The sequence below is a fragment of the Trichechus manatus genome, unplaced genomic scaffold, assembly GCF_000243295.1.
Source record: "Trichechus manatus latirostris isolate Lorelei unplaced genomic scaffold, TriManLat1.0 scaffold00028, whole genome shotgun sequence".
Lineage (NCBI taxonomy): Eukaryota > Metazoa > Chordata > Mammalia > Sirenia > Trichechidae > Trichechus > Trichechus manatus.
Genome location: NW_004443964.1, coordinates 13,137,814 through 13,154,492, shown reverse-complemented (window position 1 = coordinate 13,154,492; position 16,679 = coordinate 13,137,814). Strand labels below are relative to the sequence as shown.

General features: G+C 36.2%; 1 protein-coding gene across 1 annotated transcript in view; it reads right to left on the bottom strand.

Moving 5' to 3' along the window:
* ABCA10 (ATP binding cassette subfamily A member 10) overlaps positions 1 to 15,844 on the bottom strand; it is a 71,285-nt gene extending 55,441 nt beyond the window's left edge. The window contains 21 exon segments of the mRNA XM_023729282.1: positions 824 to 1,022; positions 2,067 to 2,186; positions 3,209 to 3,348; positions 4,814 to 4,904; positions 6,172 to 6,310; positions 6,553 to 6,672; positions 6,877 to 6,940; positions 6,942 to 7,009; positions 7,012 to 7,052; positions 7,474 to 7,587; positions 8,038 to 8,096; positions 9,000 to 9,060; positions 9,063 to 9,167; positions 9,783 to 9,930; positions 11,371 to 11,556; positions 11,770 to 11,788; positions 11,790 to 11,909; positions 12,744 to 12,970; positions 15,030 to 15,133; positions 15,484 to 15,603; positions 15,606 to 15,844. Of these exon segments, the coding sequence (XP_023585050.1) occupies positions 824 to 1,022; positions 2,067 to 2,186; positions 3,209 to 3,348; positions 4,814 to 4,904; positions 6,172 to 6,310; positions 6,553 to 6,672; positions 6,877 to 6,940; positions 6,942 to 7,009; positions 7,012 to 7,052; positions 7,474 to 7,587; positions 8,038 to 8,096; positions 9,000 to 9,060; positions 9,063 to 9,167; positions 9,783 to 9,930; positions 11,371 to 11,556; positions 11,770 to 11,788; positions 11,790 to 11,909; positions 12,744 to 12,970; positions 15,030 to 15,133; positions 15,484 to 15,603; positions 15,606 to 15,654 (2,294 nt within the window). The 5' untranslated portion in view covers positions 15,655 to 15,844.
* Positions 15,845 to 16,679: the final 835 nt, after the last annotated feature.

The window sequence follows — 16,679 nt, the reverse complement described above, 5'->3', positions numbered from 1 at the left end:
ATGTCATAAAACAACATGTGTACTACTGTTTTATGAGAAACTATTTGTTCTGTAAGCCTTCACCTGAAGTACAATAAAATATATAAAAAAAAAATACTTAACACAGTGCTTGGCACAAAATAACGATGTCATAAATCTTATTAATGTTAAAGAAATAAAAGGAGCATATTAAATATCTGTTGAATGAAAAAAAAAAAGAGTTGTCTATTCTTGATAAAATCTTTAATGACTTCCCCATTGCCAAATCCAATGGGTACTTTCAGTTCTGAATGGTTATTCTCCCCCTCTTATTTGCTAATCTCCTCACCTCCTTCTAATCTTTGCTCAAATGTGACCATCTCGATGAGGCCAACTTTGACCACCCTATTTAAAATTGTAATGCACCCTCAAAGTCCAGCATCCTTCCTCATCCTCTTACTCTATTTAGTATAACCTGCTATAGAATTTACTAAGTTTTTATATTTCTTCTTCTTTTTGTCTTTTCCTTCAATCAGAAGATATACACCATGAGGGCAGGGATCTGTGACTTTTCTGTTCACTGGTAATCAAAGCACATAGAATAGTGCCTAGCACATAGCAGGTTTCATTAAAGATTTGTGACGTAGTGAATAAATAACATATTTATTGTGTGATTATTTAATTGGCACTTTCTCCCCTACTAGAGAGTAAGTTCAAAGACCTGGTCAGTTTTGCGGACCACTATAGGATTGGTTAAGGCATTCAGAATTTTTGTTAAATAAATCAAGAAATGAATAATTTTCTTCAGAGTTGAACCTTTTTTGAGTATACTGATTAAACAGATTTAAAGTAGCTTGATACTCACAAAAACAAAAGACATTTCCTCTGATGCCTTAATTTTAAGGAGCGAAGTCTTGCCATGGCACAGACCTATCTTCTCCAGAGAGTTCCATCACTGATGGCTTTTCTCATTCCAGGAAGAGAAGAAAGAGCCTGTTGCATTTCAGACTTATTTTCAGTATCTCTTGTGAGGTCTATTTTTTCTCGTTTCCAAATGCCAAAATCTATAATCATATAATAAACCATTATAATAAGCTATGCTATTTACATTTTCTTCTTAGAAACATTAAAAACAATGTTAGAACATTTGGGCAACGTTTCTAACAACTTAAGACACTGATATCCAGAATCTTGTATTCAAAAACCTTCCATCAAACAGTATAATGGATTCAATCCCAATGAGTGAGTAAATTAATTTTAGGGCACTGTCTAGGCTTCTTGGGAAGCATTCATGCTTTCAAACCAACAGCGGCAGCTCTTCGCTAAGAGATTTTCTTTTTTTTGCAGAGCAAGTTTTATGCAAAAGCATAAGGATAAATTTATGTCACTGGGTTTTTAGAAAGTCTTCTCTGTCATCTGGAATCCCCTTCACAGGAATAGTTTATCACTATGCCTGACATTCTAGTGACTGGATTGAGACTTGATGGTTTTAGATAATGGAAAGTCCATAAAAAGATCTTCTGTTGGAATCCCACATACACCACACTGGCTAATTACTCAATTTCTCTACATCTCTGTTTTCTCACCTCATCATGAAGTTACTATGGAAATTGAGAACAACATAATCCAAGAACTGTGCACAGTGGTTGGCACATAGTAGGCTCCTAAATCTTCTCATTGCTATGATTACACAGTAAACTAAATAAAGACAAGATCTTATTTCATTATCTGCTATTAATACATCAATAAGAATTAGTTCATTAGTTAAGACTGAGCACATTTTAACAGGGAATAGCATGTAGGAGGCAAACCCAGAATTCATGACACTAGCAGAGAGCTATTGATAATAAGGAAGGAGTGGCCGTCACAAGGAGATGTGACCATCACTGATGTGGGAAGTGGACAAATCTCATAAAGTAATTTGCCTAGCACCAAGCCAGATTATATTAGATATAAAATAATTATGATACTTTAAAAAGTAGACAACCCTATTTTGCATCTAATATATATTCTAGGAAGAATTCCACATAAAAATTTACAGATATGAATTCACATATGGTCATTTTTTTTCTATTTTAAAATTTCCTGTTAGACATAAATTTTTATACCCGGCTCATAAACTGTTGACTTTCCTTCTAGGTTCAAGAATACTTCATTCAGAGTTGTCATGGAAACATCATAATTCATTATGCCCTGGTCAGAACACTTATCAAGGTCACTATAAAGATCTAAAAAGCAGATAACAAATTGATACAACTAAAATTACTAATGAGTATATTTAAAATACTATTTTATAAAGATGACTCAGAATTGCTAAATCTAAAATATTTTCATATTAGGGCTGTCATAATAATGGAAGGAAAATTACTTAAATATTTTCTTTCATATCAGATTTAAAATTCAACTCATAAAAAAACAGAAAATGCAATCAGCATAATCATTTACTCTGAATGGCATTCTGTGTGAGCATAATCATGGGCCAGGAGTGGTATTCTGTGTAACCATGGTCCTGGGCCTTCAGTGGTATTCTGTGTGAGCATGATCCTGGGCCCTCAGTGGGATTCTGTGTGAGCATGATCATAGGCCCTCAGTGGTATTCTGTGTGAGCATGATTCTGGGCCCTCAGTGGTATTCTGTACGAGCATGATCCTGGGCCCTCAGTGGGATTCTGTGTGAGCATGATCCTGGGCCCTCAGTGGTATTCTGTGTGAGCATGATCCTGGGCCCTCAATGGTATTCTGTACGAGCATGATCATAGGCCCTCAGTGGTAGTCTGTGTGAGAATGATCATGGGCCGTCAGTGGGATTCTATGTGAGCATGATCATGGGCCCTCAGTGGTATTCTATGTGAGCACGATCCTGGGCGCTCAGTGGTATTCTGTGTGAGCATGATACTGGGCCCTCATTGGGATTCTTTATGAGCACAATCATAGGCCCTCAGTCGGATTTTGTGTGAGGATGATCATGGGCCCGCAGTGGGATTCTATGTGAGCATGATCCTTGGCCCTCAGTGGCATTCTGTGTGAGCATGATCCTGGGCCCTCAGTGGGATTCTGTACAAGCATGATCATGGGCCCTCAGTGGGATTCTGTGTGAGCATGATCCTGGGCCCTCAGTGGGGTTCTATGTGATCATGATCATGGGCCCTCAGTGGGATTCTGTGTGAGCATGATCATGGGCCCTCAGTTGCATTTCCATAAGCATAATCATGACCCAAAGTTGCATTTAATATGACCATACAGTAAATTACCTGAAAATGTGTTTGTCCTTTCCAAGGGTAAAGTATACACAAGCTTCTCTTCACTCTCAGCTCTCAATTTGGCTTCAGGGATGTGTTGTTTAATGAGAGATGTGTTTCTTTGTGGATCACACATTTCATTCCTGTGTAAACTAATGTTTCAGAAGACGATAAGTCTTTTGAATTTGGCAACATCACCACTCATGAAAAAGATTGTTTTTGACTAAATAGTCTGTATATGTTACAGAAACATCTTGCTTAACCTCAGTAATCAGTTCCTACAAATCAGATGTTCCTTCTTAAGTACTGATTGAAGTCCATATCACATTATTTTAAACAGGGAAAAATATGGCACAGTAAACATTTTTTTTTGTGTGTGTGTGTGTGTAGTATATTTATTTGCTTGGGCAACTACATGTACAATTGAATGAAACACTGCCCATCCCTGCGCCATCCCCATGGTTGTTTGTGGATCATATAATGTTCTATTGTGAACCATAAGATTTTCATTGACTGCTATTTGGAAGTAGATTGCTACCCACTCTGGAAGCTCCACTGAAAGCTTTTCAGCATCATAGCAACACATAAACCTCCACTTGCAGACAGATGGTGGCTGCACATGAGGTACATTGGCCAGGAATTGAACCTGGGTCATCACTGGCATGGAAGGTGAGAATTTTACACTGAACCACCAGTGCTTCACATATGTGTGTGGATATGTGTGTGGACATGCATGCGTGTATACCTATATATACACACACATACGTATACACACACACACACACACACACACTCCAAACCTGCTGCCATCAAGTCAATTCTGACCAACAACCCCATGTGTTACAGAGTACAACTGCTCCATAGGGTTTTTTGGCTGTAATCTTTACGGAAGCAGATTGCCAGGCCTTTCTTCTGTAGTGTTGCTTGATGGGTTTGAACCACCAACCCTTAGGTTAGTAGTTGAGTGCAAACTGTTTGAGCCACTCAAGGAGATATATATATATCTGTATATATTTAAATATGTATATAATGTAAATATATATATTTACATCTTATATCTAAAATCATGATAACCTGTAAAATGTTTGAAAGATTGCTCTTCTAGATAACTGAAAAGTTAATATGGTTGTTAATAAACAGTTGCTTTCTATGCAGTAAAATGGCCTCTCTTAATGCCAGTAATTCCTGGTTGCAGATCCTCTTTGTTGACAAGAGGTGCTTTCCCAAAGGTCACATGCCCTTCTAACACTCTATCAAGTGGATTCGGAAGGCAACTGCAGACTTCTTGGCCTTTTAGATCATTTTGTTAAAAGGGATCAATTGCTTTTTGGGAAGATAAAAATAAACAAATACATTTTTTTCCTACATACATATCAGCCCAAAAAATGTTGTATTGAAAGTTACATATGCTTTTAGAAATTTACATGCTTAAAACCAACAGATATTTGATAAGGAAAATATTAATGAGGGGAATATTTTGCATTATTTATTATAAATCAATCTCCACCAATAATTAAGTTGACTTTTTTGTATTTCTAAAGACTCAGGTGAAATATTACCCTAGTATTGATACACTCATTTAAAAATACCTTCCCAGAATACATTAACGAGCATTACCTTAGATGATATCCAGTTCCCCATTTTCACTTCAGAAACAGTGATGATCCTGAACATTTCAACTTCCCATTAGACAGAAGCACTTATCTATCTGGGTAGAAAGAAAGAAAGAAAGAATAAATTATGTGAAGAGTAATTCCTTAGAAGAGTATATTCTCTACTCTGGATACCAGAATACTGCATACATTTTTCGATTTAAATGCAGCCTTGATGTAATTGAGCCCCTGGGTGCGACATCATCTCTCATCCCCGTGCCTCCCTTGAAGCAGGACACGGGAGTCCACTACTTCCCCCACAGCTAGCCCACTGCCACAAAACTTACCATCTCTCCTGTTATCTATACACTTTGCTGTGGAACTTTGCAGTGCTCTCCCACCAAAAGAAGTCAGATGGTCAAGCCCAGTGGCAGGTGAGCCGACACCGGGCAAGCAAAGGCTTAAAATGGGCTTATGCATTGGAGGTTGTTCTCTTTAGACTCAGCCACTGCCATGAAAACATACCTGGGCTTTCAGCCAGCCAGAGGCTGAAATACACCTAGAGCAGGACTATGTCACCTAAGTCACCCCAGCCAATGGTCAGCTAACCCCTAGACATGTCAGTGAACCCTGTCAAGACCCAAAAATCTCCTCAGGTGAGCCCATCCTAAGTTATCAATCCTCTGACTCATGTACTAAATAAATGCTTATTGATTTAAGATACTGAGCTTTGGTTGGTTTCTTACACAGCATTAGTGTGGCAACAGACAACTGCTACAATAAGTAATGTTTATTTTACCTCAGATTTCATGGGGAAAAGTGTTACACTACACATCACACAGCAAAAATTTCTCTCTGTCCACTGAATCTCTTTTCAGCTTCATTTTTTTTTAACTCTTCCTCCACACAGACTCATTCACTCTAGTCTTCCCCCTGTCCCACCATTTCCCATCTAAAAGCATTTGGCTCTATTTCTAATTCTCCATTCTTGCATCTTCAAACACAACACCTCACTCAGTGAACAAAGGATCCTTCTAAGAAGGCAAAAAAGGTGTGTAAAAAGAATTTTTCTCACCTAGAATTTTTTTTCCCCCGAGGAAAAACTGTACATGAAAAGTGATATGGGTTTTTCAAAGTTCAAAAAATATACTTGTTATTAAGTAGACAGTCAAGAAAACTATGGATGAGAAGAAGATACATAAAACATGAGCCTAAGAACTCACTGGAAAATCAGAATTCCTTCTGAGGCAAAGTGCATCTGCAGCACATCGTCACTCAAACGGGTGGCAAACAAGAGTCTCTTCTATTAAAAACAGGCTATAGAGACTCTCTCTCACACTAAATCTTTAAATAACTCATCAAAATAAAGAAGCTAAGAATCACCGGCCAATGTATCAGCCTCATCCACGAACTGGGTACTGAAGAGGATCACATGGTCTGATTTTTGCTCCTTCAGGAGGTTCCACACTTGGTGCCTCGAGAAGGGATCTAATCCAGCAGTTGGTTCATCCAGTAGCAAAACCTGTAGAGGAGGAAACGTATGACAACATCTTCTACTTCAAGATGAGGATCTTCACAAAGTACCATAGAAACCAGTATGATTTCTAAATTCAAATACAGTCTCCCACTGGATCCCTCACAAACTGGTATGGTACTGTATTATAAATTTTCTCTTACATTTACTCATTAAGGAAGAGTTTGAACTTTAACAATAGTTTCATATCCTTTAATCCAAATTAAACTTAAAAATATTTTTTCTCGTACCTGAGGATCTCCTAAAAGCGCTATCCCAAATGTCAACTTTCTCTTCTGTTCACCACTTAAATCTTTAGCAATGACATTTTGAATGTTTTGTATGTCTAACTCCATTATAATTCTTTTTACCTATCCAAGAAGAAATATTATGTTAAAAAGACAAAATGCTTTATGTTAAGCAGTTCTTGCTTTCTAATAAATGGGAAGAAATGTATTCTAAAACTTCATTGCTTAAGTTTTATTTACAGAAGAGAAAAGTAATAGCTGAACAGGAATACAGTCAGGAGTAAATTAATTATTTCTGAAGCCATTGATCCCACCATGTTCATCTACCTCTTGTTCTACTTCCTTTGGCTGAATCCCTCTTATTTTAGCAAACAGTCTGAGGTTTTCTCTCAGTGAGAAAGTCAAATTGAATATTGAATTGTGGACAAAATCCAATGTTCTTTCTGATTTCTTCCGTGTTTTAGTTATTAGAGAGAGTTTGGTATTATAAATAGTGACTGATCCTATAAACAGAAATTTGAAAAAAGTTGACATCAGGATGATAATTCTATGTAGAGTAGTAACATATGGTATCAGTATTGAGATCTCATTTTATAAAAGTGTCTGGATAGATTTGAAGAAACTTCACATTTTCTAATTGTAAATTCTAATTAATTTCTAGTTAATATGTTGAGAAATTCTGATTCTTAACATAAATATCAGTGTCCACAATGATGCATGAAATGCCAAATATGAGCGGAATAAAGATACAACCCTTCTCATGAAATTATGTAAATGAGAAATAAATAGGTTCTGTTCTAAAGGAACCAACGACGTAAAAGCTTGCTTTAGAGTAAGACTTTTCTTTTACATAATCAAAGGGAAAAGACTTCAATTTACCACCTGCTTACTCTGCCAACTTGCTTTGCAAAATTATTTTCTCACCTTCTGTAGAAACAGACAACCCATTTAGAATGTTTAGCAGTGTTGATTTACCAGCTCCACTGTGTCCAAGTATTGCAGTGACCTGTCCTTCATATATGTCAAGAAATATGCCTGCTTTAGAGTAAAATGTGAAAATTAGACTTTGGACTATATCCAACATACAATGGGTCTTTTAAAAATGGAAGAGTAAAATGTACCCCGATATTTCACTTCATTCGTATTTTAATGTGTCCCTTATAGAACGAAAAGTAAGGCAAACCACAGCCCAAAACAGATGATGAAATGTTCTATGCAAATAAAAACAATTCCAATGATGCTTCAAGCTCAGTTTAACAAATTCAGGTTGAAGATTACGAACAAGTACGAATAGTGCAATCCCATTAAAACACCCATATGAAGAAAAAATATTATCGGCTACTATCTCTCAGTGAAAACATGTTTTTAATTCTTTTTCCTTTTATCTATATTCATTCTCTAATTTTCTACTATGATTATTTTTATTTTCTAGTAACAAAAAAAAATTTCTAATTAAAAACTTCATTGAAATAATGTTTTTCTCTTTACCTTGGAGTGCTTCTACTTTTCCCGATTTTCCATTATATTCCTTTTTAACATTTCTGATTCTGAAAGAAGATAAAGCAAATTCAGGTAAGTCCATTTCCTAATAACATAGATTATGTTAACTGCCACAGTTATGAAGTAACATAGGGTATCACCCTCTAAATGGGAACCAAGAAGGACAGGAGCTAGGGCCTACTCCACCCCCAAAAGATACTTACACAGACTCTTATCAAGCTGTGAGTCGGAACTGACTCGACAGCAAAGGCTTTGGTTTTGTTTTGCTTTTTTTCTTATCAAGCTAAGGAGCCTTGGTGGCACAGTGGTTAAAGCGCCAGTTGCTAACCAAAAGGTTGGTGGTTCGAACCCACCAGCTTACTATGTAACAGTAAATAATTACTTAATTATCTCATTGACTGTTTAAATTAGTCAAGAAGACAGGCACTGCATCTCTTCTTAGAAATGAAGAAAATGAGGCTTAAAGATCTCGTATAGTTTAGCACAAATCATAAAGCCATTCCATCATGGAGAAGGTTTTTGACTTCAAAATTACATGCCATATACTCCCTAAGTAAGGGAGATGGTCTGAGTTTGAAAAAATGAGTGTGTAAATTCTATATATCATATATATACACACACATGCATAAAATGTATATATGCATACATATGTATATGCCTATATGTATGTATATAGTAGAAAAGGTGAGTATAGATGTTGGGGGATGGTAGCAAAAGACAGACAGAGGAAAAAGGGCAACAAAATGAATGGGACTACTGAATTTTACTGTTGACAACATCAACAGCATTTACTTTTAAAATACCAAACGAGAGATATTTAGGATGATGGCAGAGGAACAGCTGAAAGAGACTTTCAAAAACACAATATTTGATCTGTGGCTGGTCCTGTTGCAGCTCAGTTTATTAAGTTTTAACTACAAACATATATAATCGCATAATTCGTGAATTACCTGATGGATTCTTTTCCATGGAACTCTGGAGACACTGGTTCAAAAGAGTCATCAGAGTACACTCAGGATTTATTTCATTCTCATAGACTTCCTGATGAGGATTTTGATGTTGGGACCAAAACGAAGACTTCAGGAAAAACAGTGGTGACTGGCGGTGTCCATCTTCATCTAATTAACCAATTTAGACACATTGCATCAGTCACACCACATGGGCAAAGCACTGCATCCCTTAATGCGGCTTATATCAGTTTTGAATGTAAGTTATTACTTTAGACATTTATGTTTATAATGTTCTAAACAAAGAATTACAGGAAAATTAAAGTTAAGACAGCGTTTTGGCCTTTGATACGTTCTCAGCTGTGGTTCATAAAAATAAAAGTGCTATCAAAGTGGGGCAGAATTGTAGCCATAGGAAATTATATTAAGCACTAAAAAGCATTATTGAAGAGATGTTTTAGGTGTTTCCTTCCCTCTCTCCAACTAAAACGTAAACATACATGCATGCACATGAACGCACACACACACGCACAAATATTATCATTATAAAAGATAAAAACCAAAATAAATGCAAGTTCTTTCAAATTAAGGTGTTTTAAAAGAATTTCATTCAGATCATTAAATTATGAGATTAAAACAAGGAAATTCAGTGAACGGTTTTGAATTTCTTTTCTTTCCTGTGCAATCAGAAATGCCTCTTAAATTACTTGTAAAAGAAATACTAACATATTACCTTACAAGAAACAGAGTCATATTAAATTAAATTTTAACCACACTATTACTTACCAGGCAAAATTCACTCGAAATACAATGCTAATGTCAAATAGAGAAGAGTATCAAATGCCAAAATAAAGAAAGTGGCTATCATTATGTATCAGTCTCCAGAGGGATCAGGGAAAATAATACCACTCAAGTAATAACCCAGGTGTGTAATCTGAGATTTAAAAGAACAAAACAAAATAAAAGTCGTAGCTAAATAATAGATGCCTTACAAAATAACAAATATTACCCATAACTACTGTGCTCCTTTAAAAAAATCACCTATATGAGGCCAAATTGTCAACAACTACTTTAAAACAAAGATGAGAACGTTAGGGGACAGGGAAACTAGATTAATGGAAATGGAACAACCAGAACAGAAATAATGACAATGTTCATGCATTGTAAAGAATGTAACCAATGTCACTGAACAATTTATGTAGAAATTGTTGAATTCAAACCTTCACCAAGAACACAATAAAATATTACTAAAAATAAATATATAAAATAAAAGTTAGATGAACCTATAAAACCAAAATTGTTAAAAAGGTGTTTCCCAGACAAGCATGATTTATATTTTAATATCTCTTTCTTCAAAAAAAGCATAGTGGAGGTATTAATAGCAGTGTTGCCATTATAATCATAAAATTGGAAAATGCTATAAGAGAAAACAAAACAGTTGAAGAATACAAATTTAACTGACTAACTGATTATCACAGAGATTTTAAAGATGGAGAATTGGAGAATCAACCAAACCAAACAAAAATAAAATAGTCTGGGGTGGGGGGGAAGACTCAGTGTGAGCAATCCAATTGGATACCATCTACAGGAAACATAAAAATCTTAAGTATAAGATATTGCAGATACATTAAAATATTCAACAAATCGTAAAGATTTGAAGAAGTTATTTTTAAAGATAATGTAGAAAAGACAATCGCTAACACATAGCATGAGTCAGGTGCTATTCCAGTACTATATGTATATAATAACCCAGTTAATCCTCATGATTATGCTAGTAGGTTGATTCCACTGACATCCCTATTCTACTGGTGAAGAAAATGATGCCCCAGAGGTCAAGTGACTTGCCCACAATCACACATCTGGTAAGTGGCAGAGTTGTGATACTGACCCACAATCTCTGGCCCATGTCATTCCCTGTAACCTCTGCACTATGTTGTTATTGTTGTGAGGTGCTGTCGAGTCGGTTCCGACTCATAGTGACTCTATGTACAACAGAACGAATCACTGCCTGGTCCTGTGCCATCTTCACCACTGTTGTTATGTTTGATTCCATTGTTGCAGCCACTGTGTTAATCCATCTCGTTGAGAGTCTGTACTATATACCGCCTCCGTAAATGAGGATACAAATCAGATATGTCTCAGTGGTGAGATAATGGGTGGTTATTTTCCTTCTTTAATTTTCTAGGATTTTATAAATGATCTATCTGCTCTGTTTATTACTTTGATCAGAAAATCTCTTTGTTTAATTCTTTTAAACAGTAGAATTTCTTAAAATATAGTGTGATTGATCATTAAGTTTCATGAAGCATCAAACTCTTCAATAAAAAGATGTTTTAAAATGGAACAGATTTAAAAAAAAAGAAGGTGTTCTTACCTGGGACAATCCAGCAGTGAAAGAAGAAGGGCTAAAAAGCCCTAAAACCCACTCCACAGATGAAGGAAGCTGTCTGTACAATGCAGTGTATCCCAGACATCCCCAGAAGATGGTAAAGAGAAACCCAGCTAAGCCGGTGAGGATAGGCTTTTTTATTAACACGCTCAAGAGGAAAGCCAGTGCTATCTGAAGGAAGGAAGAAGTGTTCCAACTAGTACCCTGTTTCCTTTGAAAATCATGAATAGCATGATTAATTTCTCACACCATCAAAAACTTACACAAAAAATATGTAAAACAAGATAGAAAATCAGTGACTACAGCAATATTCTGAAGAAACATTATTTGCTCATGTATCTGACGCCTGAAACAAGTTAAAAAGCATATGGTTTACCGACATACCAAAGATAGGCCATATAAGATAGAGTGTGAAAATCACCAAGAAGCCAGTAATAACTATAATTTGGACATATGTTATGACCAGAGCCATAAAAGTAGACATAATAAAGATGAAGCCAGCATACATCAATCCTCAGGATAGCCTAAGTTAGAAACCAGCTGTTAATTCAACTTGTCCTGCACAAGTAAATGTTTAGAGAGGTAATATGCGGAGTGGCTAAGAGTACAAGCTCTAAAGTGAAACATAGTATGGTCAAATTTATTATAAAATTGTGGCCCTGAAAATTCTAGCACATGTGCAAATTACTTATCCTTTCCCACACTATGCTTATCTATAAAATGGGTTTACTAATGGTTGCTATCTCATACGGTTGTTCTGAGAATTAAATGAGGTAATGTATATAAAAGCTTGCCAGAAACTTTCCAGCATGTGATACAGAAGGTAGAAGAAGCTCTGGTGGTGCAGTGGTTAACTGTTCAGCTGTTAACCAAAAGGTTGGTGGTTCAAATTCACTAGCTGCTCCATGGGAGAAAGATGTAGCAGTTGGGTTCTGTAAAGATTACAGCCTGGGAAACCCTACGGGGCAGTTCTACTCTGTCCTGTAGGGTCGCCATGAGTCGGAATTGGCTGGACGGCAACGAGTTTACCCTCAACTAACTTCAGATCTTCCGAATTCCAGCCATGCCACCGACAAATGAGAAGGAAAAACTGGTTGTTGTTTTAAGCCACTGGGCTTTGGGGTGGTTTGTTATGTAGCATTATTCTGGCAAAAGCTAACTGATAACAGAATCATATTTTTTCTTCAACTCAGCAAAGGCTTGTTTACTTTCCATTGCCAGCATCTTACAATCTAAAAAGGAAAGCCCATAAAATTGAATGCATGTAAGAAAAACCAGTTAGTGTCTCCAGTTTTTTCTAATGAGTTTCCCTATTTGTTAATTTCTGATGTACAAGGTAAAGTAGCAACCTCACTTACCAGAAGGCTGACTCTCGGAGACCCATCACTGTCATCAGTTTCTTTAGTTTTTTCCTTTCCCTTGTAACATTTAATGATGTAAAGTATACAAAAAGGGAGAAAGAAATTACACATATAAAAACAAACAATTCATATATATTTCCTCTCATAGTAATGAAAGGTAGTATCCTCATATTTATTCTAATAACTGATGTTAGCTTCTCCATCACAGAGTGATTTGTTGTGACCTAAAATAGAATGTTAACAAACGTATTATGTTAACTACAGGACCCAGCCAAACCATTGCCATCGAGTCAATTCCGACTCATAGCGACCTGATAAGGACAGAGGAGAACTGCCCCACAGGGTTTCCAAAGAGCGCCTGGTAGATTCGAACATATGAAAAAACAACACACCTTTTGTTTCTTTTCACTTTTAGTGTTTACATATTCCCATCATTTTAAAATATGGTGAGCTATTACTATCATCACAACTATCTTGATGGTTTTAGGTATTAACTTTTATTAGTTATTGGAATCATTTGAGAAATTACTAAGCACTTATAATGCACAATCCACTGGGTTAAGTGATGGGGAAACAGTGATCATGACAGAAACACTCCTTGCCCTCACAGAACTTTATATTTTGTGGTGGAGCAGCAGAAAGCAGGAGAGACATTAAACAACTCATTGTACAATGCAGCAACTGCTTTAAAGAAGTAGAAGGTGCCATGAGAACAAGAGCAGGGATGTGTTCCCTAAGGAAGTGACATTTATATTGAGAGCTAAAGAATGTGATCTTACCTAAAAAAAGAGTGTTGTGGGGAGGGTCAGAGATGGAGAAGAAAATTCTAGGCAGAAAGGACAGCATGTGCAGAGGAAAGAAAGAGCATGGCATATTGGAGGCATGGAAAGGAGGTCAGCATAGCAAAAATTAATATATAAGGAGAATACAGATAAGGCAGGAGAATAAACTACTCCCATAATTTAGGCAAGAGATGATGATGGTTGGACTAGTGCTGGTAGCAGACTTGAAGAGAAGTATATAGATCTGAGTTTAGAATCAACAGGATTGGATGAGAGATTGGACACAATGAGTGAGGCGGGGAGACTTACCCCTGATAACTCTCCAGCTTACACTTTAGCAACTAGGTGGGTGGCTTTGGCATTAACTGAGATCAGGAAAATGAAGAAAAAAAAAAATAAGTCACATTTAGAGAAAAACATTCAGTTTTGAACATACTAAGTTTGAATTACTTATGAGACATCAGATATCCAGTAAACAGAGTAGAGGTCAGCAAACTATGGTCCACTGACCAAATTTGGCCAGCAACTTGTGGTAAATAGTTTTACTAGAACATGGCCACACTAATTTATGTATTGTCTATGGATGCCTTTGCAATACAACAGCAGAATTTAGTGGCTGTGACAAACTACATGGCTCCTGAAGACTAAAATATTTGTTATCTGGCCCTTTACAGAAAAAGTTTGTTAGTCTAGAACTTGAAGAAGGTTTCCTGGAATTATCAGCATATAGAATTATAACCAAAGTTATAGAAATGAATGAGAAAGTATACAGGATGGGAAGAGAACCTTGTGGAACTACAGGGTTTAAAGAAGTAAGAGGGTAAAGGTAGATGAGCTGACAAAGTGATGAGAAGGAATGGCTAGGAACGTAGAAGGAAAAACAGCTAAATGCTATGTTATTTAGTTGAAAGATCAAGTAAGATGATGAGGAATGAAAAATGTCAATTGTTAGTTGACACAGGTTGTTTGGTACGGTGGTTGGTATAGAAATCATACTGTGTTGAATTGAGGCTAAGCAAAGTCAACTCTTTCAAGAAGTGAAGCTTTAAGGGAAGGGCGGTGGATAGTTGAAGAGGAAGTGTGGAAAGGAAAGTTTTGATAATATGGGAGAAAATTATTAATTTTAAATCTTGAAGGGAAGAATCTAGTAGAAAGAAGGAAGTTGAATAAAGAGGAGACAGAAGGAAAATCCATACTGTTATATTTCCTGATAAGGTTGGAAAGGATGGGTTCCAGTCTATGAATTAAGTAAGGAAGGACCTTAGGGATGAGGCAGGAGAAGGAAAAGAATGGGTGAAGCGGGCGGTAGGTCTGTAACTTTACAAAGTTAGCATTGGGAATTTGGGGGATATTCTCATTTGAAGGCTTATATTTTGTCTGAGAAATGGGAGGCAAAGTATCATCTCCTGAGAGTGTAGGGGAAAGGTGGGGGATGAGGTAGAGGTTGAAAGGGAGAGACTAAGTAAAGATTTAAAGTATATCTTTGAAGCTAGGCACTTACTTCTATAATTGCAGCATTAATTGCAGTTTGAAAAGTCACAAACCTATTTGTCCAGTATGTTGTCAAGTAACAAAAAATTTCATCATATGTAGCCCAACAGTGTTCTTTAAGGAAGAAGAAAAATATGCCCATTATTATGCAGTAGAGTCAGATACTGGACTCAAAATCTTATCTTTGGCTGTAAAGTAAAATATCTAAACGTCAGCTCAGAGTCCATGATTACACAATCTAGATCATTTTAAAAGCACTCTGCAAAACTAAAAGAAAGAAGTATTTAATTGAATGGCTGTCAAAATAATGAGATTCATCTTGTAGTAAAGACTGATCATTAAGTTCAGGAAAAAAATGTATATTTCTTCTTTACTTGGTTTTATTAATTTTCCTCCCACTCATTCCCACCTGGGGGATTTGATGAAGTAGCAACAAAGATTGGAATAAACTTGCATGTAGTTACCTGAGTATTCAGAGTGTTCCTTTATAATTGGAATTCTATATCCCCAATTAAACTTCGGCTGATATGAGAAAGTATCATTAAACACGACTCCCACTATTTGAGAGGGTTTTTTTGAGATATTATATCCATGGTTTCTTCATCAGGTGTCCCAACAATCGTTCTTCCTGACATACATGAAAAATATAAATCATCAGATAAGCTTATTATGAGAGGACACAAAAACAAAATGCAATTTTTTAAGTTTTCCGTAAAATTATTGGCATTAGATGCTGTCCCTGAAGAGGTGCCCCTGAACTAAAGGCTGAGTCTTTTCTATTGTTTGAAGTTCAATGTCAATACATAAGAAGATGTTAATGATACGTTGTCAAAACACACAAATTGCAGCATATTATCTTTTAGTGTGATCCTATTTTGGTTAAGAAAAACTGAATTTGTGTGCCTATGTATGTATATTGGGGCCTTGGTAATGCAGTGGTTAAGTGCTCGGCTGCTAACTGAAAGGTCAGTGGTTCAAACCCACCAGCTGCTCCACAGGAGAAAGATGTGGTAGTCTGCTTCAGTAAAGATTACAGCCTTGGAAACCCTATGGGGCGGTTCTACCCTGTCCTACAGGGTCACTATGAGTTGGAATCAACTTGATGGCAATGGATTTTATATATGCATAGAAACATATGTGTCTATATGCGACCATGCGCATATGCATGTACAAATTTTCCTAAGAAGACACTAATAAAATGGGGGATAGGATGGGGAAAGAAGTGGTGGCTATGATGAGAAGAAAAGCTTTCATTTGTTTGCTTTATAAATGTTGTATTGTTTAACTATTTTCAAAGGGGATATTACATTTATGATTAAAAATACTTGAGAATTTGATGTTTTTTTCCCCTGCTAACATTATAAACTGATTGTTATCACATAAAAATATTATGCCAGCACAAGTAAACTGCATGCAAAGAATCTAAGTACAAAAATCAGAAGTAAAGTTACAGTCACCTAAAGATCCCAAAGATTCCCTGGAGTCAAGAACATTTTCTCTACCAATAAGTTCATATGGATGAATTTACAATCTACAGAAGTAATCTTCCCCATAGGTAGTTAATAAATCTGTTACTAATGGAAGCTCTGGAGAACACCGAAGTTCAATTTATGGTATTCTTTTTTATACTTTTATGGTTTAAGTTCTAAAAAATTCTTTT